Genomic DNA, 27,236 nt, shown 5'->3' on the forward strand with positions numbered 1-27,236 from the left:
CCACAGCAAAGCCCCGGGGTCGCTCCCCTCCCGGCGCACCGCCGACACTGACGCGCTGCGGGGTTTGTCGCTGTCCCCGCCAAGCGGCTCCCCCCTGCGGCGGCCGGCTCGTGCCGAGGTCCGTCCCGGCAGGCGTCCCGTTCCCTGTTCGGGAAGCCTCCCTCCGGCCTGTTTCCATGTAGCCCAGCGGCGCACGGCTGTCCCGGCACGGCGCGGGGGGAGCGTCCCTGCGCGGCTGCCGCTCCCGGCTGTCCCGGGCCCGCTGTCCCGGCTGGGAGCGGCGGCGTCTCCCCCGCGGCAGGGAAACCCCCGCGGCTCCCCCTCGGCCGCCGGGGCCGGCCGGGAGCCTGGGCGGGCGGGGAAAGCGCCGCGCTTCGCCCGGCCCCGGCGGCCCCGAGGCGCCGCCGTCCGCCCCGCCCCGTCCCATCCCATCCCGTCCCGTCCCGTCCCGCTCCCCGTGCCGGGCCGGCAGCGGCGAGGGGAGCGCAGCCATGTCGCACGGGGCGCGAGTGATCCGCACCGGGGTGAGCAGCGGGGGACCCGCGGCCCCGCCGCCCGTCACCGTCGCCTCCTCCTCGGCGGGCTCGGACGTGGAGCTGGTGGACGGCGGCTATTTCCGCTCCTGCGCCGGCATGCTGAAGGTGGCCCAGATGGTAAGGGGCGAGCGGGGCGGGGATCGCTGCCCGGGCTCCTGCCGGGGCCCTCGGAGCCCGCGGGAATCGCGCTCATCCTGCCGGGCGCTTCTTGTGGCCGCGCGTCCGGGGGGCGCCGTCGGGCGGGGCTGGGGCCGGGGCTCCGTGAGGGTTTGGCCCCGCAGCTCTCGCCGCTCCCAGCGGGACGAAAAGCCCACGTTCCTGTGGCAGAGCGAAGCGTTGCCGTCTGTCGGAAGCTGCCTTTGCCTCTTCCTAATGCGGCAACGAGCGCATCTGACCGGACAGATGGACGCGTACGAGCCCAAAGTAGCAGTGTTAACTTTTTGCCATTGACAACGATAGCACGGTGATGCGGTGGCGCATCGTGCTGCTGTGCAACACCTCGTTCCCTAGCGGGGGTAAGTTTTTAGGAGGCAGCGGGGCCGAGTGTCAGTGCCCACACCGGTCTGGTCTGGTCCAGGTGGGCGCCACAGCGGAGGCTGCAGCTGGCTCCGTGCCCTGTCTGTCACAGACCTCCAGCAGTGACCCAGTGACACGGGCAGGGATGTGGGAGATGGATGGCCGAAATTCAAAAGCAAGTCGATGGTGGAACGCTGCCAGGATTTGAGCTGATGCCTTAAGTCAGTGCATGAAATTCATCTCCATGCAGATGTGGAGAAGATTAACAGATGGATAAGCTCTTTCTCATTTTTATGGCCCGTAATTATCTGTGGGGTGATTTGTCAGCTTAATTACGGTAGTGGCAGTGATAATGCCCAGGAAAGAGCATGAAAGACATCATGTACTGATACCTCCACACGTACGTTTTCATCTTGCAAAAACCTGTGCCTTGACAGCGTTTTATCCTGGAGTTGTTGCCTTCATCTTTTGTAAGCTCCCAATGCCTTCTTTCCCCCTGCCTATATTTGCCTAGTCTTCTTTTTTTTTTTTTTTTTTTTTTTTTTAGTTGTGTTGTTTATTAACACCCAGATTTCTAAACTGGCATTCGAAGTTAGGATTCATTATGTTTTGAGTTACTGAGTAGTACTATCAAATCCTCAAGTTTCTCTTCAAAAGCTGCCCAGTTTCTTCCAGTTTGTTATTAGCTGTCAGCTGCCCGTAGAAATGACCCTCAGTAGCAAAGATGAGGTTGAACATGCCTGGTCATGGCTGCCTCCAACTGCTGAGCATTTGCACTCATGAGACCTCAGGCCTGTCCTTCACTATGAATTCTGTGCAGTAGGAACACAAAGAGTTGTCTGCTGGCATCTTCTGGCTTGGGTTGTTCCCAAACCACTGAGTGGATCTGAGGAATCTTTTGAGGAGACGAAGACACATGTCTTTCATGCCACCTTGCAACTGAACCTGTAGACTTGTGGTCTACAGATGAACTGAAAGTGTATTTGCTTTTGCCACTGTGGAAAGAGCAGTTCCTTTTATAGACTAGAAAGAATTAATCCCCTCTGCCCTCAGCCCTGCTGTGGTGCCTCTACAGCTCTGAGGTGTGACTCCTAAAGCTACCACAGCACGGTTATTTGTGCTGTAATGTCAGTTTCTGGTGCACGTATTAAGTCCCTACATTCTTTACATGCTTTACATATTTTCATGTGCTGGATGTAAATCTATGTAATTTTATGTAATGCTTCACATGCTTTGCATAAGGTCATATTGTGTCAATGCTGTTCAATCTAAAATTCATCCAAATTTAAGCAAGTGGCTTTCTGCGGTGACTTGAACAGAATTTGATCTAAATTATTTTCCTTTGCACTTTTTCAGCTTCACTTTCTTATATTTTTCTGCTTTTCATCTTGCCTGTAGACATCAGGAGGAGTTACCTCAGTTATTCAAGGAACTTTGGGCAAATGAACTTCTTGCAGTATCACATATCACAATAGCATCTTCTCAAATAATTCTGTAAGAAAACCACATTGGTTGCATGTAGAAAGAACCATAATACATTTGTTCCATATTTACTCGTGCACCCAATAAAATAGGGAGAGTGAAATATTTTTGCAATTCTCTTTTATCTCTCCTTAAAGAAGTGTAAGTCAGTATATATACTGGCAGTGTATATACCCACAGGTCCATTTGTGTTAGCATTCAGTTCTCCTGTGCTAGTTCTCTTTTATGCTAAATCTGGTAACATTCCTGCATTAGTGTTGGTGTGGCTGGTGGCTGTGGTCTTACTGAGACGGAGAATGCTTATGCTGGCAAAGGGCAAAGGTAAGGTCATTTGGGTTGGATATATGTCAGACTAAATTGTGCACTGAGCCTCTGCATGGTTGTGGTTGTGAAAAGGAAATGTTGCAAGTTGTATTCTCTCTTTTTCCCTCAGTCCGCTTTACCAAGACGTAAAGGATGTGATAGAGAGCAAGAAAGAAACGTTTCACCATTTACTGTGATGTTAAGGGCTGTTTGCTGTGCTTGCAAGCTAAAAAACCCCCAACAATTGTATGTATATGTGAGTGACATGATTCTAATAGATAACGACAAGATTCTATGGAAATCATAGGAAGGAAATAGAAAGTAATGTTATAACTGCTCTGCTATAAGACAGAAAGACTGAAACTCAGGAATATTGAAGAGATTGTGTGGCCTGAATTGTTGCTAATTTGGGTGTTACTAGTGCTTTCTCTGGAAATTCTGGGTGCTGTGGTGTCTAGCATAGAATGAAATTAAGAAGAAAGGAGTGGTTTTGGCCTTGTAGGTGTAAGCCTACATGAATTCCTTTGCTTTTTTTTCTAGATAATTCTCTTCAACCTTGCAGAATGGTTATAGCTTTGAAAAGACAGTGTACTTTATGCATTAACTTCATGGCCTAGAGAGTAGTCTATAAATATGTTGAAAATAAAATGGAGGAGAAAGCATAGTTAAACAGAACTGTGTATTTTGTGTGGCAGTGAGACAATTTGAAAGCTGCTTTTCCATGTGTGACTGTTACTAACCTTAGCTGGAGCTCTTTTCAAAATCTAGTCTGAACTGACACTGATTTTAACAGAAAATTGTAAAGTATTTCAACATCTAACTTACTCTAGCTTGTTTAACTTGATGTTGTTAATACAGCTTTTGCTTTTTCTTTCCTTTCCTTCTCCTTTTTTGGTATTTGCCGTTTTGCCAAGATCTCTTAGGGCTACATGCAGGATCCTGCTGTGCCCACCTTGGTTCTGTAGCAGCAGTGTACTAACCAAGTGTGTGAGTGGGTGTGCATCAGTGTGCACGATACACTTCAACCAGAGAAAGTGACTTGAATGACTTGAATTTCAGCCAGCTTGCCAAAATTGACACAGATGGCACTCTTCTGCATTCTGCATGGGCTGTGCTGGTTTGGTTGAGGCACGTTTGCTTTGTGTCTGTGCTATTGCTGGCTTGTTTTATTGTAAGCCTTTGTAGGAACCTCTGTTGCTTAGCTTGGCAGGTTCTCAGTAGTTGGGTTCTTAGGAGTCTTTTTGAGGCATCCTGTGCCATCAGGGTCAGTGGTATGAATGTGCATTTGTATCATCACCAGGGTGGCTCAAGTGCCAGCGTTGATAGATTGAAACGAGTCTTGTTCCACTGAATTTGTCCTGGAGCCCCTCGTGTGCTTTTTATATTTTTACAGCTGAAGTCTGGAGGATGCCACTGATGCTGTGTTGGACAAGTCCTGCTTTCAGCACAGCCCATGTTAGACAGGGCAGCCTGTAGAGGTGTCCCACTCTCTTGGTAGGAGATTGTATCAGCTGTCCAAAGTGTCTGGTGCAGAGCTTTACAGAAGTGTGACGATACAGGCTGAAGAGACAAAAGCTGAGAGCTCACATGTAGGAGAGCCATCATGGCACAGCACATGCTTGTGCAGGTCTCTCAGACTTCTCAAACTGTTCTTGGACCACTCCTTTTTCCTGAGAGCTGTGGAGTGACCCATGGCCTTCTTTTCCACTCTTTCACTTTCCCCAGGTTGGGTGAAGCTAACTTTGGTCTCAGTTCAGACTGAGGGCCACAGTGACACCACTGCTACTGTTACAGCTCTGTCAGAGAAAGCACAGCCTCAGAGCACGGGGTATTTTAAGCTGAAACCAGTGCTGATTCTGTCAGCTCATTACGAGCCATCAGTTTCACAAGACAGAAAACAAAAGAATCAAAATTACCTTCTCAAGGCTGGAGAAAAGATTTACAAGCACCTGTAATGTCAAAAAAGGATAAACTCAATAAAAGTTGGCTTAACAACATCATTTTAACTCGTTAAAAATGCTAAAGCAACAGCTAAAGCTTTTCTGCAGAGTATCTGTTTAATTTCCAAAGTATGCCCTGACCAAAAGCAATGACATGCTTGACAAGTAAATGGCCAACAAGACAGTCAGTAATTCTGGGCAACTTTGAAGTGTGCTGAAACCTCTCTGGGTTATTTGTATGCTAACATATAGTTGCATAATAGTATTCAAGAAAATGTTCATGGATCCAGCACTGAAGCTTAGAGAATGCTGGTAGTTAGGTTGCTGTAGCCAAGTTCCATCTCTAAATGTGCTGTATAATATCAGACAAATTTACTGGGGAGATATATTCAGAAGAAGTTAAAATATCAAAAGAAAGCAAAATCAGTGCAAGAAAACAATTCCTAATCAAAATCCGTGATGCAAGAAGAAGAAATTCACAAAAGCAAGTGCTGCTTGTAGTTATTTGAGAGTTATTACTCAGTCTTTTAACTTGATCTTGAAACAGCTTTCTGTCCACAGAGGTGATTGAAGTAAAACATTTAATTCTGTGCAGCAGTGTGTCAGTGGCTTGATTTTGCCTCTGTGGTAATAAAGCTGCTCAGTCAGAAGGGAGGTGTTCTGGTGATATGCAGAGGTGCTGAAATGGTAAGCCCGTCTGTGAGTCCTGTATAGACTGTGCTTTCTGGGGGATTGAAGAAAATCACCCCAAAAATGTGCAAGATAAACTACTGGCTAAGCAATGAGAACATCTTCTGAGGCCAAGGTCAGCGCTGTTGTAGCTGCTCATTATTTTTGTTGTTCTGCTGGAAACTGCAGTAAAAGGACCTTGCTGGGCATGCCAGCAAACAAAGAGAAAGAAAAAAAAAACTATCTGAGTCTTAGATGGCTCCAGAGTAAGCTGGAACACTCGAGTGAGGAATGTCCAAGCTTAGTAATTAAGCCCAGTAGGACTGGGAGGTCCTGTTATTTCCCCTCTGAGAGCACCAAAGCCTGCTGCCTCTGCCAGTGGTGTTTTTCCATGCTGCTGCTCTGGGTGGCCATTTTTTCTGTCCAGGTGTTTGCATAAGAGCTGGAAGCAAACACTGTGTTCTCTGCCTGTTAACCAAGGGGTGCTTGCTGGTAGGCTGATACACTTTTATTTGACGAGGTGAAATTTCACGAGCAACACCATTTTAAGGAATTTTCCCCTTCGGTCTTCTCACCGTGCAGCTGTTCTCAGCGGCAGTGATGCAGATGTCCACCAGCTTACACAGTACCAGGGAACTAATGGAGCTTTACTTCAGCTCTAGGGTTTTCTTTTTCCATTAGTGTTTTTAAGGAACAGTGCAGCCATAGAGGCTGCTGTGGGCAAGAACAAGTATCTGGCATGCAAGGGCAGGAAACACATAAGCTTGAAGTGGTTCCATGTGTTTCAAATCACAAGCTGAGAATGTAGTCCTTTTGCTTTTTCTCTTGGGCAGGGGAAGGTTTTGTACCATCTGTTTTAATTTCTATCTACCTCTTCCATGAAAAAAAAAGAATCTTGTAATTTTTATGATGTCAAAACTGCTCTAGAAGGCTAAAAAAATCAACTCGGGTACATTTTGTGAAAAGCAATTATAGTCATTATTAAACACTAGGATATCTCTGCTCTGAATGTGTCAGTGAATGTTTCGGTGCTTATTAAAAGAGGCTTTCTCAAAACTCAAAGTTGGAGCCATCTTTCATTGCTTATTTGGTGCATCCATTAGGATTTGTTGCAATACGTTCCTTAGCTCTCTGTGCACATAGAGGTGATTCTTTCTGTAGAGGTGGTTGAACGGGTCAACAAATACATTTTCTGAAATAACAAAAGAAAAAGGGAAATGAAGCATAGAAATTTACCACGTCACCTGAGACACGTTTAGTATGCCTGAAAGAGCAGAGTGAAGTATTGGCAGTGGTTTCCTGGCACATTTGTTTTATGGGAAGTTAAATTTTAAGGTGCCGTTTAAAAATCTTATCCACAGTCATATGGTGTCTGTAGATAATAAGATGTGGTGAAAAACGTGATCCTTACTGCTCTGCGACTTCCTTTTAAGATGTGCAAGAGCAGTGTGTTCTCTGTCCTCACTTTGTTTGTGGATGGTGTCCCTTTGAACATCATCCACCTCTCCTGCCACAGAAAGAGCGACAGAAACCAGTGGATTCCTTGATTACAAGTTCAATCTCCACCTGCTCAGAGCCTGACCAAAAAAAAAAAAAAAAAAAAAGCCACGACGAAGAGCATCTTGCCAAACACCCTTTGCTAGGTTCCAGGACTGTAGGGGCTGGAACAATTTGTTCTGTCTCACTGTGATCCAGTAGAAGCCACCAGTGAGAGAAGCACACCTGACCCTGAGGCTCTGGTACCTGCTCTGCATTACCGGGGTATTGTCCCCCAAAGCCAGACAGTGTTTCCTTCTATGAGTAAGTGTTTCCTCCGCTCCCCTCCCTGGGGAGTCCCTGGGAGGTATTCACTCAGTCCTGCGGCTGGGCTGTCCCCTTTGTGCTATTGTCATGGCATATGTGCTGTGGCCTTGTCCTCCTATTTTGTGGTGATATGTAAAGTATACAGCAGCCAGAAATTGCTGTTTTCTGTACAGAGTTCAGACTCCGAAATTGCTGTGATTTCCCTTCACTCACCTGTGAGCTTCCTCTTCTTTGCATAACTGAGATTCGTAAAGGGGTTATTGTGCCTGAAACAAGTCCCTGCACTGTGATGATGGTCATTTGATAAATGTAATGGCAAGGACAGATGTGCATGACTGGTCAAGGCTAAGTTTTCGAAGCCAAAACAAACTTGGCTGCTGTTCCTGCTACAATAGCAGCAGCTGCAATGCCTAGAGCTTCCTCTTCTGCTCACAACTTCCCTGAAGGAAAATGGAACTATGATGATGACAAAATTGAGAAGCTGCTTCAAGGAGGAGTTTTCTTATAATATTTTTGGCAGATAGTTGTGTTGCTGCTTTTTTTTAGGAGTACCACTAATGAGTTCAAGACACTAGTGCTGACAGCTGGGCAAGAAGTATGCTGTTAATGTGAGATGACCATCAGCAGCTGCAGAACTGCAGACTGACTTGGCCTATTTTCCTCGAGTCTGTAATCATGCTCTGCAAGAGCTCTTTTCTTTGTTTGGGAAAAGCACAGTCCCCACTTGCTGCTTCTCACCTGCTGGCTCGTTGAGCCTTTTGGCAATTACTTGAGTATCCAACTTCCTAGCAGACACAGGAGTGCTGTCTCAGCCTGTTGGAGAGGCCTTTCAGTCTCCAGGCGCTCACTGAAAGCTGTCAGCTGCAACAGTGCCATGGGGGAATCACATCTATTCTCGTTTCTCCCTCTTTCATCGCCCTTCACTTCCTGGCACCTTGCTAAGCATCGAGTCTTCACACACTTAGAAAAGGTTGTTCTCTGGTGTGCAAAGACCCATCCTGATGCAGCAGCGAGGCTGTGATGATGCCAGTTCTTCCAGGGATTGTCATGACGTTTTCAGGAACTCTCACCTGTGTGCTCCTGATGAGAATCATGATATGCCAGCACACCTAACAACGTGGACTTCGGCAATGTAAATGAGTCCTCCTCTTATTCAAGGAGACCTTGCTCAAGGCTCCATTTCCATAGCTTAGCAAAGCCCGTGCTGGAGGTGGTAGATAAGAACTTTTTAACTGCTGCCTGTGTGACTGCCAGTTGTCAGTGTGGTGATCTCTGAGGCAGGGAGAGATATGACAGGTGTCAACTGAAGATCTGAATCAGTCAAGCACTAAATGCCTCAGACAGTGAGAGGGGGTTGTGTTGGGAGCAGCGATGAGCAGATTGCTCGCTGAGGGCGGAGGGAGGCGTGAGACATCATCGCGTGGCTCACATGGTATCCCTTGATCTCAGCAACAACTTCCAGGAAGATGGGATTGCTTTTTATTTTTTCATGCATCTAATTTGATAGGTGAACTGGAATGATCATTGCCATGGGATACTGGGTTTTGTGTTGTATGTTCCTATCTTAGTTTTCACTGGCTCTGTGCTGCTAGGTGTGTGCTGGACATCCAGAACATGGTGGAAACTTTGCTGCCTGTAAATATATACAATGTACCCTGGCCTTCTAGCAGCCAGCCAGTCTGAACCAGGTTTGGTTGGCCTGCCAACCTGGGCTCCTTCTCTGTAGGTGGTACTGCCATGCACAGTTGGTGGATCCATTTTTAAACAGCCATGAAATTTATCTACAAGTAGACAGCAATTTATCTACCAGCTCACAAGTATGGATTGAGCTCTTTCTATATTGTGTATCCCTGGCAATATGAGACTTCACTGGCTTTTCAGTGGGCAAGCAATCCAAACAAGCCAAACAATATGTCTGAGAATGGTTCAGAGTGGCAGTCTCAGAGGTGCCTGGTTCCTGCCAGCAGTTTATCCAGCCAACTAGAAGGAGGTATGGCAGGTGAGGTGGGCAGGCTCCTGCAGTCACTCTCCACTCACACAAACCTACTCACACTGTGACAGTCTTCTGTCATTATGTCTGCCTTTCAGGTTTGCCAGATGGAGAGAACAGTTGACATGGCGCTCCAGGAGGATCTCGGTGTTGGAAGTGCTTGACTTGCAGAAGAGAGAAATAATCAATCACAGTTTGCTGTGCAGTTTTTGAATCTGGAGAGATTTGGTTATACTAATTCCCCTCATTTTTGGTTGCTATCACCAGATACTCCAGTTTCTCCTAGGGGAGTCTGGAGATTCAAGTCTCTTACAACGTTTTTTACTTCCTGTAGTCTTTTGAGATGTGATTTAGACATTCTCTCTACTATGCAAGATAAATGATCTTCTGCAGCGGGGTGAACTACAGCAGGGGCCGTGTGTATATATGGGTTTTTGCAGCAATAAGGTAGTATTCTTCTAAAGGAGCTTATTTGTGTGTGACAGGTTCCCAATAAGCACCGTAACTGGGGGTAGGGCAGAGAGCATAGACTGAATGATTGTGTCTTTGCATCTACAGAAAAATAACACAGTTATACAGAGGATGTGTCTCTGCTCTTACCTGAAAGAGCAGGCTCACCCATAATTTGGGGACTATTACTTGGTGGGAGAAATCACTGGAGTGAGGGGCCAGCTAACTGTTACATGGGGGCTGTTGCCTGCACAGAGAATTAATTCCTTATTAACAAATGAACAAGCTACAGGGTTCTCCTGGCTTTTTCCACAGTAGTATTTTCAGTTGTTGCAGGTGGCACCTCTGAAAGTTAGCGGGAAAGCAGATGTGTTTCCCAGAGCTGGAACATTTCTAGGGCATTTGCTGTGTTAAAGATTCTGTTCCTATCCGTTGCAGACGTGCTAGCAGTCAGCTGTGCCATTAATAGTGTTTTGCAGTGGATTTTATGTGTTTGGGGAATTGTTTGTGACTTGCATTATGCCACTTGTGCAATGTTACTCAGTTGCTGCAATACTTGGAGGGTCGTGTCTGCAGCTTTTATGTAAATTGAGAAAGCTTACTTATAGTGCTTTCACAGTTGGAATGTTTCAAATTTTAGTTGATTTTTAAACAAATTCGAGAGAAGAAGAAATAAAATTTTGAGGTTTTGTGGGTAACGAGTTTTTCTTTTTTTTTTCACTAATTCACTGCCTGATGTGAATATAGCATATTGTTTGCCATGTAACCATGAAGTCCTCAGCTTTCAGTAAATAACATGCAGGATTGTATAGTGCCTTTCAGTGTGTGCAGGCAGCTGTGGGATTGAAGCAGGGAGCTAGCTCAGCTGGCAGGGGAGGGACTGAAGTCCTGCATGCACTGTGATCAGTGGCAGGCAAGAGTTAATTGCAGCTAGTCATTACAAAGAATTGTCTTTTTAATGATCATGGCTAACACCCTGCAGCAAGGGCTCTTTAATAATGTCCTTCATATGCTGGTTCTGGGATTACCCCACACCCTTTTCTACCACTGAGGCCTGGGCCTGAGCAGATAGATAATTTCTTGTTAATAGATATAGAACACCACTTGCTTGTACTTAGGATTGTCCTCTTATCTGTGTTGTAGAGGGTCTGAATAAGATTATTTCGCCTTTTCTCACCCTCCCACCATTTTTATCTTCAATAAATAGCCTGTGGATAGTGGTGCACAAGAGAAGTGACTTATCAGAGGCCAGGCAGCCTCCTTATTTTAGCAAAGCAGCCAGACAAGAAGGAAATCTGCCCAGACGCAGGGGCTGAGAGATGATTGTGCAACCAGTTCTGTGACTGCTTCACAGAACCATGCACTTGCAGGCAGCTGATTTCATCTGTCATTAATGAAGTCTCAAATGGACTGTGCCTTTTATCTTCTTTTTTCTAGTCGGGGTTTGTCTGTTGCAGCTCACATTTCCAACACTGCCCTGGAAGAAGGAAATCTCGATTACAGCAGCAGTCAACATTGCTGCTTAAATTAGCTGAACCAGTCTTGCATGAACTGCAGTTGTGACCTTGGTCTGTGTTTTGCTCATCTTTCTGATTTGGGAAGCTGTTAGAAAATTATTTTACTTCATCCAGAAATATGTGCTTAATAATATGTGGGTGTTGCTTCATTGTGTTGAGGTGTAACATTTGGAAATGTCCAAAGCTGTAGTCAGTGACATTTCTCTGGGGCACAGTTATCCTCATTGGCTCTCACAGGAATGGAAAATTCCATTTACTATCTTGGCTGGTGTCACAAGCTGGAAACTTTGACTTTTTTCGTTCAAATACAAAAAGCATTTAGCTCTTATTATATATTTTTTTTAAAAAGGCTGTGATGAAACTGTATGAGAGTCAGTTCTGTCCCTTACTCCGAATTTGCACACAGTTCCTATACAATTGCTTGCATTAAAACTTGTGTAAGTTTCAAGAGAGTGGAAATCAAACAGGTTTGATCAATTTTATGAATAGTTCTCAGGATCCTCCTCTCTTCAGATTCAGGAGGAGGGACATTAAAACTGTACAAAGGTTCATCAGTCCTCCAGCAAGTACAATGGATGAAAATTAAAGCACTTTCAGGTATTACCAAAAGGAAACTGGTGAGCTAGAGCTGCTGCCTACAGTGTTTATGCAGGTGTAGCACTATGCTGAATCCCATCCCCTGACATTTTCCCCCCGAATGGTGCTAATTTTTGGTGAGCTAATTTCAATATATGCCCTGAGAGTGGGCAGCATAATTAAGAAACATTAAAAGAGGGAATTGGTGTGCATTGTCATGTATAGAGGGAAATTTGGATGGAAAAGAATGAGAGCTACAAAAGGAGAAGAAATGTGGAGTGTAATGGAGGAAAAGAAGAGGAAAGTGGAATAAGGCACAGGAAAAAAAAGGAAAGGAAACACTGGAGACAAAAAGTTGTCTCTTCTTATGGGAGGATATACTAGAGCAGGAAAGTAAAGAGAAAAAGTACTCAGAAAAACATGAGGATGTGGTTATACATTGCATGACAAAGTAATTAAATTAAAAGATAACACAGAGCTGGGTGGATTATACATGATGTCACAGTATTGTGGTAAAACTTTGAGATAAGACTTATAGTGTTTCTCTGTAACTGAGCACCTTGAGGCAATTTTGCTTCTTATTAATGTTATCTTTCCTCCTGCATTAGGTTAGCATTTCACATCTTATTTCTATATAGAGAAAGAAAATTATTATCCAGAGCCTAAAGTTACATGGTAAGATAGCAGTTTCAGCCTGGCAATTCAGTACATCATCTTGGGATTTTTAAAAACCATAGCCTGTGTCTTTCTGCAATGAAGTTTTTTAATATTGTTCTTTGTACTGCTACAGCAGCTAGAAATCCAGATAAGGAGTAGACCACATGCAGTGTATTAACCCCAGTCAGTAGCCAAACACCCAGCCAGCCTCTCACTCAGTGCCCTCTCCTGCAGGATGGGAAGAAAATCATTATCTTGATCCATGGGAAGGCAAAAAGCCCCATGGATCAAGATAATGACAGTTTTATATGGAAAGCAAAAGCTGCAGACACAAGCAAAGCTGTAGATTCTTCCACTGCTCTGTTCAAGGCCAGGCTGGACAGGTGGTGTAGTTGAAGGTGTCTCTGCCCATGGCAGGAGGTTGGGAATAGATGGTCTTTAAGGTCCCTTCCAGCCCAAAACACCCTGTGAATCTATGATTCTATATGTAATGGTGGCTTGGGAAGAGAAATGCCATAACCTAAAGTATTTCCCCTTAAACCTCCTTGTCTTGAGCTTTCATCACTGAACACAACATCATATGGGCTGGAAAATCCCATTGCTCAGCTGGAGCCAGCTGTCATTGCCAGTGTCTTGCCCACAGCTTTGGGATGAGGTGAGGGAGAGAGGCAGAAAGCCTTGTTGCTGTGTGAGCCCAGTTCAGCAGCAGCAGAAACACTGATATGTTATCAATACATTTTAATCACAGAAAGGCCAGCTCCTGTGAGCTGCTGTGAAGGCAACTCGTGTCACACCCACAGCAGAACATCACCACTGTGCAGGGGCTTGCACAGCCACAGTGGGAAAGGGTGACCTGTGCTCCACAGTCACTGGCACAGTAGTGAAAGAACTGCTGCACAGGGGTGACTGAAATTGTGCAGTACTGAACAGTCAGGGGTGGTCAAGAGGAGGAGTAGTAAAGTAGTCCTAGCATTAAAGATTAGAAAACAGTTTATTTGCAATGTCTTGTGCATGGTGTGCTATTTGAATCACTGCTCACAGTTGGTTATATATATCTATAGATAAATGACTGACAGGAAATAAATTCCAATTTCCATTTTACAGTGAGCTAGGACTCTCACTTTTTTTTTTCTTGTGTGCTGAGGGAGGAACTCAAAGAAACTTTCAGAAAGTGAACCTTTTCCTCCTTTTTCTTGTTGTGTGACTTTGTCCCTGGATTATTTAAGCACCTGCTTGTCTGTGGCATCTGTGATCTGTCGATTGTCCATGTGGGACTTTTGGAGAGGGGAGCAGAGAGGCAAAGGATATAGGTATTTTGGTATGGTTTGGAGGCCGGGGTGGGGGTGGGGGAGTTGTCTTTTTTTGTTCCTTTATTGTTGGGGTATTTTTAGTGAGCTTTTTTTTTTTCATTCATTCTAAAAAGGAAAACAGTCGTCTTGTCCCAGACATTTATTAGTAGTTCTCAACACTTTTGCTTTTATTTTGCATGTCTGAAGTATTTTGAAGGTGCAAAACTTTAGCACAATGCATATGAAGTCTTTATTAGTTCTCATTTGGTGGCTGGAGGAGCTGAAGTGGTGAAATACATGATTTACTGGAGTTCAGACAGAAATACAAAACTGGTTACAAAACTGGGGTCAGGATTCAAGAGTCAGTGACTTAAAATTCCTCCCTTGTGTCAGTGTTTGCCTGTGAAAATGGGCCTCTCATCCTCAGAACATTAGGCTTTCCTTTAAGAGTAGGTTATTTTCAGTATTGGCGATCATGCAGGATTTATGTTTGTGCAGGTAGCTGTGTCTGTGGAAAATTTAGTTCTCTACAAATGTTACAGAAGAATTAGGTATTGGCAATAAAGCCAGAGCTTTATTTATGACATCCATTATAGCAGGACAGTAGAAAAAGATCATACAAAGCACTTGCCCAGATTGATTCCTGGGTTATAAAATTGTTCTGCGGTCAGATAAACTACAGTCTTCTGCCACATGAGCTGAAAATGCTTTGTGGTGCCAGCTGGCTTGTAGGTACACGCAGAGCAAAACAAGTCCTTTCCTTTGTTACCCTCAGGGCACTAGTGAAGAAAATTGTACATGGTATCTCTGGACTGGTGGGCATGCACTCCTGCCTGCCCCTTCCTTGGAGCAGGTGGTTCGCTGTTAAGCTTCTTTGAACTTGCCAGCTTGACCCGGACTTCTCCATCTGTGCTGGTGCACTCCAGCACCGTGTGTTAGTGCAGGAGAGCCCAGCCCATCAGTCCTGAGGGGCAAACAGCTCTTGGGCAGTTTTAGTGGTGGCCTCTGTGACCAGGGACAGGGCTGGAAGCCACAGGAGGACCCAGCCAGTGAGGCTTGTGTGGCTGGCTTGCTCTGGGTCTCAGCATCATGCCCAGCCCATTCCTGTGGGGACAGGGTGTTTGGAGCCAAGCTTTCTCTGTAACCTAATTGCATTTGCAGGACTACAGCCACCCAAGAGTGAGCATGGGGAGTTAGAGGTGGAATTCAAACCATCTGAAATCAGGAGTACAACAGCATCTGGGCCTAATGCCATGGACCTTTTCTCCAGTATGCATTTGCTTTAGGAGTAATTGGAAGTTGTATCTTCTTCCTTGATATAATCACTTCTGAATACAAAGGCATGATTCCTCTCTTTTTCTTAAGAAGGTGTTGAATTTTCCTGCAGTAGGAGATAGATTTCCCTGAAGTCTTGATACACATTTTCCTTGTTTTTTACCTAGTGTGATAATGACCAGTGGACTTCAGATGCTTGTTCTTTGTCAGGGGCATGAAGAAACAAGGAAGAAGCCAGCTGATTTTTTAAAAGAAGCAGCATTTACAGGGAACACTGCCAGAAGCATTTTACAGCACAGAGGAAGAGAATGTTTCCCTCTTGTCCAGTCCATCCCAGTCTTCTCTAGCCTGAGAGGTACAAAAGGCAAGTGTGCCATTCTGAACAGATTAATGTAATACCTATGGGCAGGAAGGAAGATCCAGGGAATTACAGGTTTTTCAGCTTCACCTCAGTCCCTTGGGAGATAATGAAGAAAATCCTCTTAGAAAGCATTTCCAAACACATGAAGGACAAGAAGGTGATCAGGAGTAGTCGGCATGGATTTATAAAGGCGAAATGATGCTTGATCAGCCTTACTGCTTTCCATAATGAGGTGACTGGCTTGGTGGACAAGGGAAGAGTGGTGGATGTGGTTTACCTTGATCTTGGTAAGGTTCTAGTCTCTCATAACATCGTCACAGACAAGCTGACAGGGTATGGATTAGGTAAGTGGGCAGTGAGATGGATTTAAAACTGAACAACCCAGCCCAGGGCATTGTGATCAGTGGTACAAGGTCCACTTGGAGGCCAGTCACTAGTGGTGTACCCCATGGGTCCATTCTGGGCCTGGCACTGTTCCACATCTTCATTAATGACCTGGCTGATGATGCAGAATGCACTCCTGGAAAGTTTGTAGGTGATGAAAAACCTGGAAGGAGTGGTTGATGTGCCAGGGGATTGTGCTGCCATGGGGAGAGATCTTGGAACTCTGGAGAGAGAGGAGTCTCATCAAGTTTGACACAGGGAAATGCCATGTCCTGTGTCTGGAGGTATTTGAGGGTAAAGCCCCGCAGCAGTACAAGCTGGAGGTTGGAAAGCACTTCTCCAGACAAGACCTTGGGATCTTGGGGGACAACACACTGACCAACCATGTGCTTTTGTGGTGATGGTGGCCAACAGCTTCCTGGGCTGCTTTAGGAAGAAGCCCACATCAGGAAAGAAAAAATTGTGTTTTGTTTTTGTGGTAGATCTGAGTAAGTTCAAATCAGGATGGGGTTTAGGCTTGGGAAGGTCAGTACCATTTAAGAGGCAGCATTTTGCACAATCACACTGCAAAGATGTGGTTACCTTATCTTCAGCTCCAAGCAGGGAAGAGAATGCAGGTTCTGTAAAAGTCTTGCAGGCTCTGTTAGGTCTTTTCTGTCTGCTGAGTGCTGACTGCCTTTAGCTCACATTGACTGGACTGCAAGATTGTTCCTTATATATATCAGTGTCCCTAAACGTGCTTCACGACTCACTTCAGATATCTGGTCCAAAGAAGAGTCAGACAGTTTAAGCTGATTGACTTTTACAAAACAGAATAAATAAGGAACTTTATTTAAATCCAGAAATCCCTCCTTGGGGTTGATTAATGTGTATGGTCTTCATTTTGCTTCTCAGAAACCAGAAAGCACTTAAATAATAGTGCCCTGCAATGTGTCCCTCACCCCTTCTGGTAATACAGGTCTGGAGTCTGGATGTGTATCGTGGAGCACACTGAAATCTTCTAATGAGACTGACCAATACCTGACCTGTACTTCTGGTCACACTGACTTGCTGCCTATGGCTTACATCTGTGTTGCTCTCATGACCTGTGAAGTGCTATATTGAAATGGAAATAGCAGTGCCCTGGATTTTTTTTTTTTTTTTGTTCCTCCTGGTTTTATTTTCAGGGTATGTAAACCTGCTCCCCTTAGCACAGATGCATAAAGAACATTCATAACATTTGATCACTTCAGTGTTTTGCCATTCATTTCTCTCTCTGTGTAACAAACTGACTTCTGAGATAGATGTTCGACTGTATCCCAGATAGTTACATATTTATCACTTTATCACTCAGTTCTCTGGAAACCAGAATCCCAGAGGGAAAAAAGGTACAGTCATCACCCTGTATATCATGATAAAACAGTATCTGGTGAAGGAACTTCAGTACTTGTCAGTTTCAAAGAACAAGTGACATTGTGTGCCTCTATTACTTGTATTTTGTTAGCATTCTTTTTTCAACAGGTGACTTTTAAACTCTGACTGTACCTGCCAGCAATATAGTGTGGCTGATGTGCTACAGCTTTATATAAAGTTATTGAGTGAGTCCCTTTGCACCTGCCCTGTGAAACAGAATCACATGCCAGTGAACCAAGGACCCTCTTTAGAAATGGCAGGTAAATCTCATGTTGCAAGATTTATGCTAAGAAAGTAAGTCTTTGAAAGAAATATGTCTTGCCATGCAGTGATTTCTGCCTATCTGTGTGCTGAGGCACATCTAAAATAAAAAAAAAGAGGGAATCTTTACTGGCTGGATTTGGAGTTGTTTTAGTCATGAAGAGCTGTTGAAATGGAAAGCATGTTTGTTCAAATCCACAGTTCTACCCTGTGGGGAGTTGAGCAGATTGTTCACTGGTACCATGTATCTTCTTATTTCTGAGGGTCGTGACTCCTCAGATGTATTTTCTGTCCTTGGATGACTCTCATTCTTCTTTATGCTTCTTAGGATTTATACCTTTTAACTGGAAAGAAAAATCCTGGTGTGCTTCCATGAAAATGAAAGAACTGGGTCTAGCTTATACTAAGGTTTTTTTCCCCAGTGCTTTTTATTATTTGTATGGTGGTGGTACTTCAAGAGTCCACTCTTCCTTATCCTTTGTACACTGTAAAAAAACCTGCTAAAGTTAATTGTTCCCACATGAAATGAGCCAGTGGGCAGATTTAATATTTCTGTAAATTAATGCTTCCTTCTTGATTTTTACAGTGTAATTGAAACTGGGAACTGATTATTGTGAAGACACCTGAATAAGGGAAACCTCTGGCTTTTGGTGGTTAGAGAATGTTGTGCTCATCCCAACTTTTTCCAAGAGCAAGACTCAGTGCTTGCTGTGACTTGTTGTTGAGTCTTCCTATAGAATAAAATTTCATTAAATTTAGTTTTAAATTATGGAAATAATAGCTGTGTCTTGCATCACTTAGAGTGTTTCTTCTGGATTATAGCATAAATTATCTTCTGATTGTTCAGGTTATTCAGTGGCTAAGTCAGATGACTCTGCTTAACTGACATTAAGATTCAGAGAGCAGGGCATCACTTACAGGGCTAATATCAACTTCTTGGACTGGCACAGTAAAAGCAATGGAGCTGGACCAGGTCTGACAACAGCTTAGACACTTGTGGGAAAGAATCCTGAGCCTTTGAAGCCACCGTTTTGAGGTGGCTCACTGTCAAGGCATTGATGGGGCTGTTTGGATGGAGTTTGGTGAGGGTGACAGGTCCTTGTGAAGTTTTTGCATACAGACCTTTTCGTTGCCCCTCTATGGGCATATATTTAGCCTGTCCACTTAGAACTGAACAGGTAAAACTTGGCTAACACTAGGGAGAATCTTAGCTATGTTGTTTGGGCGTTGGAGTGTTGGGTTTTTTTTCTTTTTTAATCTTAAGGAAATTATTCTGATAATGAATGCAGCTGGTTAGGAGTTTGGAAGATGAGTGTGCAGGAAAAGATGGTGCAGTCTTGAAGTGCTGGCTCCCTCAGGTAGTTTTTTAATGTCTAGGAGAAACACTTAAAATGTGAATCATTACAGCTTCTGGCTGACTTCAGATGAACTAAAAATTACAGTGGCTGAAAGCATGCATTGACAGAGTCTGTAATAAAAAAAAAAAAAATAGTATATTCTTGGTAGATTTGTTTTGATCACCCAGGTTAGCCAAGCAGGTGGAAGCAGCAAGATCAGTCAAATAAACAGGTAGCTTTAGATTAAAGAAAAAAGGAAATAGCTTTTCTCCTTAGCAAGCCTACAGCTGAAAGGTGTTGTACAATAAAGCTTTATAGTTTTATGTGGCAATATTAACTTAAAAAAGTTTTGGGGGTGAGGTGAATTAAATCAGTTCCTCCAAATGTTTGTATTATTTACTCTGATACTGTCCCCTAATACTTCTGCTCTTAGGTGGCAGAAAAGGAAGAGTAAACCTGTTAGCTCAGGTCCTCTGATTTTGCATGTGAGAAATGTCACAAAATGAAAGTGAAGGTGAATGTGTTCATGGACACCTCCATTTTCACAGCTTTCAGTAAACTCCTGAAAGTCTCTGGGGTTCAGATGCTTCAGTCACTGGTGCAACTCCAGGCATTCAGTTCCATTTCTTTATCTATTTGAGACCTCTTCTGTTGTACATAGAGACACAGTTGAGTTCTTCAGGCTGAAACTGCTGCTTTCCTTCTGGCCATTGCCCCTTTCCCCAGTCCTAACGGTTGCTTCAGCCCATTTATCAGCTAATTATAAAACCTTATTATCATGCTCATTACTTAGGTCTCCATTTTGTTGTGACCATGCCATTTACATTAGATATTTGTCTTCTAAGTGTCATTTTGTCGTGCTTAAAATCATCTCCATGACCCTTTGAGCACCACAGTGAAAACCTTGAACGTGCCTTTTGTCTTCCAGATCTCACTGCTGATTGGATTCATCAGTGTAAATAGTTCTCCATGGACAGATTACAGTGCTTACAGCTTCTTCCAGATTGTCACCATGTGCGACCTGGTTATGATTTTGTTCTTCTACATCATGCACATTTTCAGAGTCTACAGGAAGCTGACTTGTGTTAGCTGGCCACTCGCGGTAAGCCTGAGCTCCTCTCCTCTCCTGGGGGTTGATGTCTCCCTTTCTCAGTCCATTCCCTTGGGCTGTCTCACAAAGATAGGCTGTCTTTCACTCAGTCATTTTTTGCCTTGTATGCAAATCCTTTTGTTGCTTGTATTCCGTTCAGCGGATTCTGTAACTGTGAGATTTTCAGCTGATTTGGATTTGATTCTGCCCTCCTTTACATAGACATAAATCTAGATTTACTATATGGAAGGTGATAATTTTATTAAGAGACAATCAAAAGGAAGCTACTGATCATCAAGCCTTCAGCAGATGAGTCCTAGCTCAGGTCATTTATAGCAGCTCAGGGATTGTTAAAGTACCAAATCTAGCATTAGAATTCATGTACTACATCCTGTCCCAAAATAAGGTCTGTGAGTGCTATTTAAGTCAGATGTGCCTCTTTGTGGTATGGTTTTAGATAACTTAAACAATAGTAAAAAATAGGAGCCTCGGCCTGATCGCTGCAGTCTGGCCATTCCTGGGATATCCTGCAGGATGTTCCTGCCTCATTCCTGCATTTCCCATACACATCCATCTCTCATATCCTAGCAGAGAACCAGCAGGTAGAACCAAAAATGTGAGACCTGAACTTCCTCAGTAGCTCAGGCTCAGGTCAGCTAACAGAAGAGTTCTGCATCCTGGTGTGGGATGATGGATTTTGGCAACCTCTTAGAACATGCCTCCCTTACATATGTTAGTTCCAGTGAAGATAGACAAAAGGACTGGGGAAAGCCAACTGGAGAGGTAGACAGGAATTTTGAAACCAAAGAAATGGTTGGATGGTGGTTAATGGAAGCTATGCAAGTAATTTACAGATCTAAGATAACAGTTTGTCCATCCACCAGAGAGAAAAAAAATATTTTCTTCTTCTTTTTAGCTGAAGAATATGATTAGACTTTTTTTTTTTTCAAACGTGTGCCACCACTGTCTGTTTCTAAAGGTATTTATTTATCTAGAGATAATACAGATGCAGGGATTGAAATAAAGGAGTGAAGTTGATACGACAGTTTAATAAATGACAGTTTCGCAGAGCAGCATTTAGTGTGTTCATTGCTGTAACAGGACTACGCTATTTTTGCTTCTGCTTTTGGTTGTTTTTGTAGTTGTTGTTGTGTGTTTAATTATTCCTCAGTGTTCCGGAGTTTAAGGCACTGAAGTTTGTGGCTGCTCAGCTTCAGAAAGCTTTATAGGATGTGATGCTTGAACATTGCTGCTCTGTTACAAAACAAACAGCCTCATTTTCAATCACATTTAAGTATCTTTAGAACTGAAGAGGAAGACATGTGAGAGAGTCTGGGAAACTACAGCTAGCATTTGGATGAGTTTCCTGGCAGGATCTTTACATTGCAATCAGGGGCGTGATTTGCAGCCAGTGTAGCTGAAGTGGTTCAAGAGGTTGTTCATTGCTGACACCTTTTAAAGCTTGGAAGTATTTCTCCAGAGGGGCACTCTTCCGGCCCTGCCGGGGGTTGGTTCTCCACCTAATGTGGCCTTTAATGACCCTGTTGCAGCTTTGCCCATCCCTTGGATTCCTCTAAAGTAGTAGCCTGTGTACACTGCTTTATTTGATGTCTCTAAGGAGGCAATGGCATGTCCCATTTTCCTGCTGCGTCATGGGCTGGTCAGAGAAGCCTCCTTATGCATATGATTTATTCTGGCAAATGCAAGGGTTGAGGTTTTGATTACCCGAAACAAGTTTACAAATTAGGAAAGTAACTTATGGTCTCAGAGCCTACTTTACAGAAAAAAATCTTCCTCAGCTCTTTTTAACACCTGAGCAGAGTGAAACTGTTCATCTTCTGGGCTTTCCTTGAACAGTTTCCTTTTGGGACTCTATTCTATCTTCTGGTTTGAGACAGAATCTCTCTTCTCCTTTCTATTTGCTTGGCTTATGCTGGTAGTGCAATGCAGATAAAAGGAGCAGATATCCACCTGCCCCACCTCACCATGCGCAAGAAACAACCCATGTGCAGCGTGCAAACACCTGTATGGTTGTCATAAGCTTTGTGAGGATCCAAAATCGAAACTTGCAGATTCCCCCTGTTTGTAAAAAGGTAAAATTGACTCCTGGACTGATACTTAATCACACTAGAGAGGAGTTTAAATGTGGTGCCTTGGTCCTCTCTCAGAAAACCCCATGGCATCATGTTTTACTGAGTTGTGCTTTTTGTGGCTTCCCTCCCTTCCTTCCCTTCCCTGTGGTCTCCAGTCTCAGTTGATGTAAGTTTTTAGTAAACACAGCAGTAGATCCAGTGCTTACTTTCCGAGATTATCAGAAGTAGGAACACTTGGTTTTCCACTTACGCCATTCCATATAGCCTAGAGAAATATGTCCTTAAGGGTCCTTTCTTCCTCCAGAACCATCTCTTTAAGTAAGATGCATACTTGATGCAATGAAGTAATGTACTGTGCTGAATTGAAAAGATTGCATCTATACCCAGTAAATAAATCCTATTCCAGTAGCATTAGTAGACCCCAACTGTTCTTTTATGAACAGAAACTGAGGTTTGGTATAAAATCCAATCACAAGGTGAGTTGCTTGGTTTTGGTTTTTGTGTTTGTTTTTTGGTTTGGTTTTGGGTTTTTTTCTTTGTTTTGCTTGCCTTTTTTTTTTTTTTTCTTTTTTTCTTCTTTTTGACTATGTTTTGTCCTCCACGTTTGAGGGTTTGAGTCATCTCTGCTAACTTATTTTCTTTCTGAGACATATCAAAATGCTTAACAGAGAAGCTTCCCTTCTGATGCAGGCTGTGCTGTCTTTTCAGGAGTTTCTTCATTACTTAATTGGTACAATTCTGCTTCTCATTGGATCGATTGTAGCAGCAGCCAAGAGTTACAATATAACTGGACTTGTGGCTGGAGCGGTAAGACTGTGTTTATTAGTCTTGATACTTTAAAATCTGCAATATATCTATCACTTGTACCTCTGTTCTCTTACAGACTTGCCTTGCTTGTGTCTTGGTTGGGTGAACAACCTTCTAGCTCATTTCACTGAATGTTCTGTAACACAGTGCCAATGAAAATATTTTGTTGTCAGATGCTGGACTCATCACTAAAGTTGATATTTGTCCTGCCAGAGCATTGAAACTAAAGGCTTCTGCTTTAACTCATAGGAACTAATGTGTTTAGCTGAAGAATTAGGACACTTAACTTTTGAGAAAAGACTGTTTGCTGGAAGTTACCTAAAGGATTTCATCCCTCTGTTCAGCTTTCAATGCTTCCTGCTCCTGAACAGAGCCTTGTTCAAGATAATTTGTCCAGAGCTAAAACCCACTGGGACTCTAAGCTGATTTCTGGCAGGTGCTCTCTGCCTCTCTTGGCTGGAAGGCTTTACAGAGAGAAGCATGACTTCCAAGTGTGGGTGACAGTATTTTCACAGCAGCAGGACCTGAAATACCACTCCTCCAGAATAAAGAATCACTTTCAGAAACTTAGTCCTGATGATGCAAACAGACTAGAAGACCTACCTGACTTGTTTATTTGGCAGACAGCAGGGAAAGACTTGTTTGAATGGGGCAGTAAAAGAGCAGTAATCAGAGGTGCTAGAAACAGACTTTTCTTTGTTGCAGAATCCTAGTGAGAAATTTAGAAGTTGACACTCTGTGCTGCTGTCCAGCTTTTTCTCCCTCCTTGTGTATGACTCTCAGTCTGTCTTTCAGTCTTGACAAGACATAAGCTGTTGTTATACTACAGAAATCTTAGGATTTTTTTAGTCTTTTGGCAGAATGGAGTAAAAAACCCCGCTTCTTTTTGGGTCTGTTAATCCCATAAAATGTGTAGCTGAATATACAAAAGTGCCCATACATGCATGGAATATGTGTCATCTAATGCTCCATAAGTATTTGTGGTTTGTTTGTTTTCTCATCCAGACTTTCGGGTTCCTGGCTACAATACTTTGTGTTATAAGCATGTGGTCATCCTACAAGGTTTCGTGCATCACACAGTCAACAAGTAAGTATCATGCTTAGTAACTGCCAGAATGCTTCCCAAAATGAATATTTATATTTTCTGGCACAGGGCTGTGTCTACCTGGAAGGATTTCTTAATGCCCTGGTTGTTGTGACTCAAAATTACTCAAAAAGCAATAATTTCCAATTTTCTGTCATCACAGATGTTATCACAGCTACTGAGAGCTGTTAACTAATAACTACAGGAGCAAAATAACTTGCTTGTAGCAAATAGTGAACATAAGAACGCTTTCTTTTCTCCCTCCCCCACCCCTTACCTAAAGGTTTCCAGTGTGTTGCTTAATAAATTGGATGAATTTGTTTGTGGTGGCACAAGTGACACTGTCTTCCTTTTCAAAGATGCATCTGTGTGACTCCATCACCTGTGCAAGACGTCGGCCTTACAAAACAGGATACCAAAGAGGAGTGTCCACTACTGAGGAGAGAGCCGTGGGTATTTTGTTGCTAGCCTGGACAAGCTGGTAACTTTGGAAGATCCACTTGAATGCCTATGCAAAACAATGTTGTGAACCAAAATTTTTTCCCCCCCAATCCAAAGATGTTTATAATGGAGAACCTGCTTGTTCTGGAGAAAGACAACTTCTGTCTCTCAAGCTGGGCTGTGGCCGTTTCCAGCTATTTGCAATGAGTGTATTTAAAACTCATTTGGACAGTCATTTGGTTCTCCTTTCAGAGGGATGGAAAAATTCCTTCTGATTTCCTCCATCTGTTTACACAAGGAGAATCCTGCAAATTCCTACCTGATACTTAACTTCCAAGGATTGTATGTTTAACAAAGGAACAGTTAAAAACTAATTTGTGCCTGGATAAGCTGGCCCAAGCCTTTGTTACCTCTTTCTATCAGAACTGTGGACTTTTTCTGACATCAACTCAGCCATCATCAACAATTATGAACTACAACTTGAAAACATCACTGCAAACACTTCCTCCTAGCCTCAACAGTACACAATGAAATTAGGGATTTTCTCCTTGAATTTTTAGCAATCAAAGATTATTTGTAAAAAATTCCCTTGCCAAATACAGGAAAATATGTACACAAGAACATACATTTAATATTTTATGGGGGTCTTTTTTTTTCTCCTTTTCATAGTAAGACCACTTCCGTAGAAAATTTCTATGCATTTGCTATAAATTATTCACTTTTTAATCTAACAGTGTTTATGGAAAGCCCATTGTGAATGGAACAGTGTGCTTCTTTCTCTCTCTTACATGTGGTTTTGTCACTTCCTCTGCCTCAGCTGGAATCTATGGTTCTGGAGATTCTGCCCAGAGCCTGGACAGACAAAACAGTTCCAACAGTTTTGTCCAACTTGGTATCATCATGAAATTCTATGTAACTTCAGTACTGAGACAGTGCCTTCTTGGCACCTTTTGTCTTTTCTTTTGCAATCTATCTCTGGTGAGCTGAAAATTCTTTGCAGGAAAAAAGGAAGCATGGGCCTCTCTTCCTCCTTGGTGCTTCTCCTTTCACGTCTAGCTGGGAAGTAGAGCTTGGTTTGTTCTGTCAGGGTAACTGCATGATGGTGCAGCAGAAGTTGGGTTTGTACAGTTTACCAGGGACAGTCTGGAGAAAAACACATTTTCTGGCCTGTTATATATTTTTCTATTAGTCTGAAATTCTGCATCAATACTGCTAATTAATTTAATGGTTCTCTCAGAAAATACTTTTTGTGCCTTATGGCAGGTCAGCATATACTGCTATTTGTTGCCACATTTTTCTTTCTATCCTAATATCAGTATCTTTACTTAGAATTTATTTTCAACTCTGACAACAGAAAATTGGCTAACTGCTGAAGTGTCAAAGAATTTAAGTAAATGAAAATAACTAAACAGAGAATTTGATGAGGTAAGAATCCCCCTCCTCATGGTGCACAATTTCTGTGATTCTTTTTGCTATTCCTTTTCAAAGTGCCCTGTTTAGAGCAACACAGAGCAGGAAACAATTTGAAAGCACAAAATTCTGGTTTTAGTGGATGAAGGTACATACATTCACTCCAAGATAAGTGCTTCAACATTAATACAGAGGATTATTCAAATAAACCATGTAACAGGCATGTATATTATTACTAATTTCATATTGGCTATTTCTTATTTTTTACAATGTTCAACTTCTGCCCCCTACCTTCAGATGATATATTTTGTGTTTAGTCAGGAATAAGCCATTTTTTTTCTTTTTATCAACCAGAATTGAGCATGGCTCAAAGGCTCTCTGGCTTAAGAGAACATTCTTCTCAGCTGGGAATCCACTGTCAGCAGTGTCAGTGATAGCTCATCCTTCCTTGTGCTGCCAGCACAGGACCAGTCAAATGGCCTTATGTGACAAGGGACTTCATTCTGGGCATTCTGAGTGAAAATACCTGCAGAAGAAGATACACACACACGCGGGTGTCTAATTCTTTGCAAAAGGGCTGCTTGATCACCAGTCCTCCTGCCAAGGCTGACTTTACAGTTTTGGAAACCAGCGCTCTGACTTTAATTTGGACTGATATGACAGATGTTTAAGGATCTCTCCTGTTCCCCTAGAAGAAAAAGACTGTGTTATTTCTCCTTCACCTCCTGAGGTATCACCTCAGATTGACAGCAGGAACCTTCCCACAAGCTTTAAGCCCACTTGGCAATCCTGTGGCAAGCCAGTGTTCTGCTGCAGTGTGAGTGCAGCTGAGACTTCAGCGCTGCAGTGGCAGTGGGGAGAAGCACCTGCTAAGGACTGGGGCTGGAGCCTGAGCTCGCTCTGCAGAAAGGGCTGTTTCCACTTTCTCCTGGAACCATGCCCCCTCTCCTGGCACTGTACTAGCTTTTTTTTCTCAGCCTCTCATATCACTCTGTCACTTGTCACCATATGGAGGAAAAAAAGTCAAGGGGAATTTCATGCAGTCTAACAACCAAAGAATTTCTGAACTATGTTCTGCGATCATCCAAAGAATATGTTTTGCTGTAAGTGCACTTGCTTATACCAGATCAAGAGATGTAAGTCACCAGTGCCCTTTTGGTTTTTGTGCCTACTGACAGGGCTAAAATATTCCTGCAGCTTTGGCTGTTGTGACAATGCTGGGTCCATAGACCCACCAGATGCTCCTAATCAGGATGCTCTCAGGCTGGAAGACTGACATCTCTGCTGCCAAAGTTTCCTTGCCTTCCCCAAATCCTCCTTGTGAAGCATGTCTACCAAGAAAAGCACAGATTTTCTGTTATCACCAGCTCCACCGGGGGTCGTTGAATGACAGCTCCGTCTGGCAGGGAATTCGACACCTCTCTGCTGTACTTCTGCCAGCAAAAGTGTTTTAAGTTTCCTTCAGTGTCAACCTGGTTCTGAAAGCTCCATCTGTCTGCAACTTTTTCAAATATGGGATTCCAGCTGTTTTAGAAATAAACTCTGTTAGCTATTTGGGTGATGTGGAGAATCA

At 43.4% G+C, this 27,236-nt stretch overlaps 1 protein-coding gene across 1 annotated transcript; it reads left to right on the top strand.

Annotated features, from left to right (window-relative positions):
• The first annotated feature begins 433 nt into the window (after positions 1 to 433).
• Positions 434 to 27,236, top strand: CMTM7 (CKLF like MARVEL transmembrane domain containing 7). The gene is made up of 5 exons (XM_066320267.1): positions 434 to 653; positions 19,667 to 19,840; positions 22,630 to 22,728; positions 23,734 to 23,815; positions 24,172 to 27,236. The coding sequence occupies exons 1-5, from the start codon at positions 492 to 494 to the stop codon at positions 24,183 to 24,185; spliced, it is 531 nt and encodes a 176-aa protein (XP_066176364.1). The 5' UTR covers positions 434 to 491; the 3' UTR covers positions 24,186 to 27,236.

The sequence above is a fragment of the Sylvia atricapilla genome, chromosome 1 (genome assembly GCF_009819655.1).
Source record: "Sylvia atricapilla isolate bSylAtr1 chromosome 1, bSylAtr1.pri, whole genome shotgun sequence".
In the NCBI taxonomy this organism is placed as follows: Eukaryota; Metazoa; Chordata; class Aves; order Passeriformes; family Sylviidae; genus Sylvia; species Sylvia atricapilla.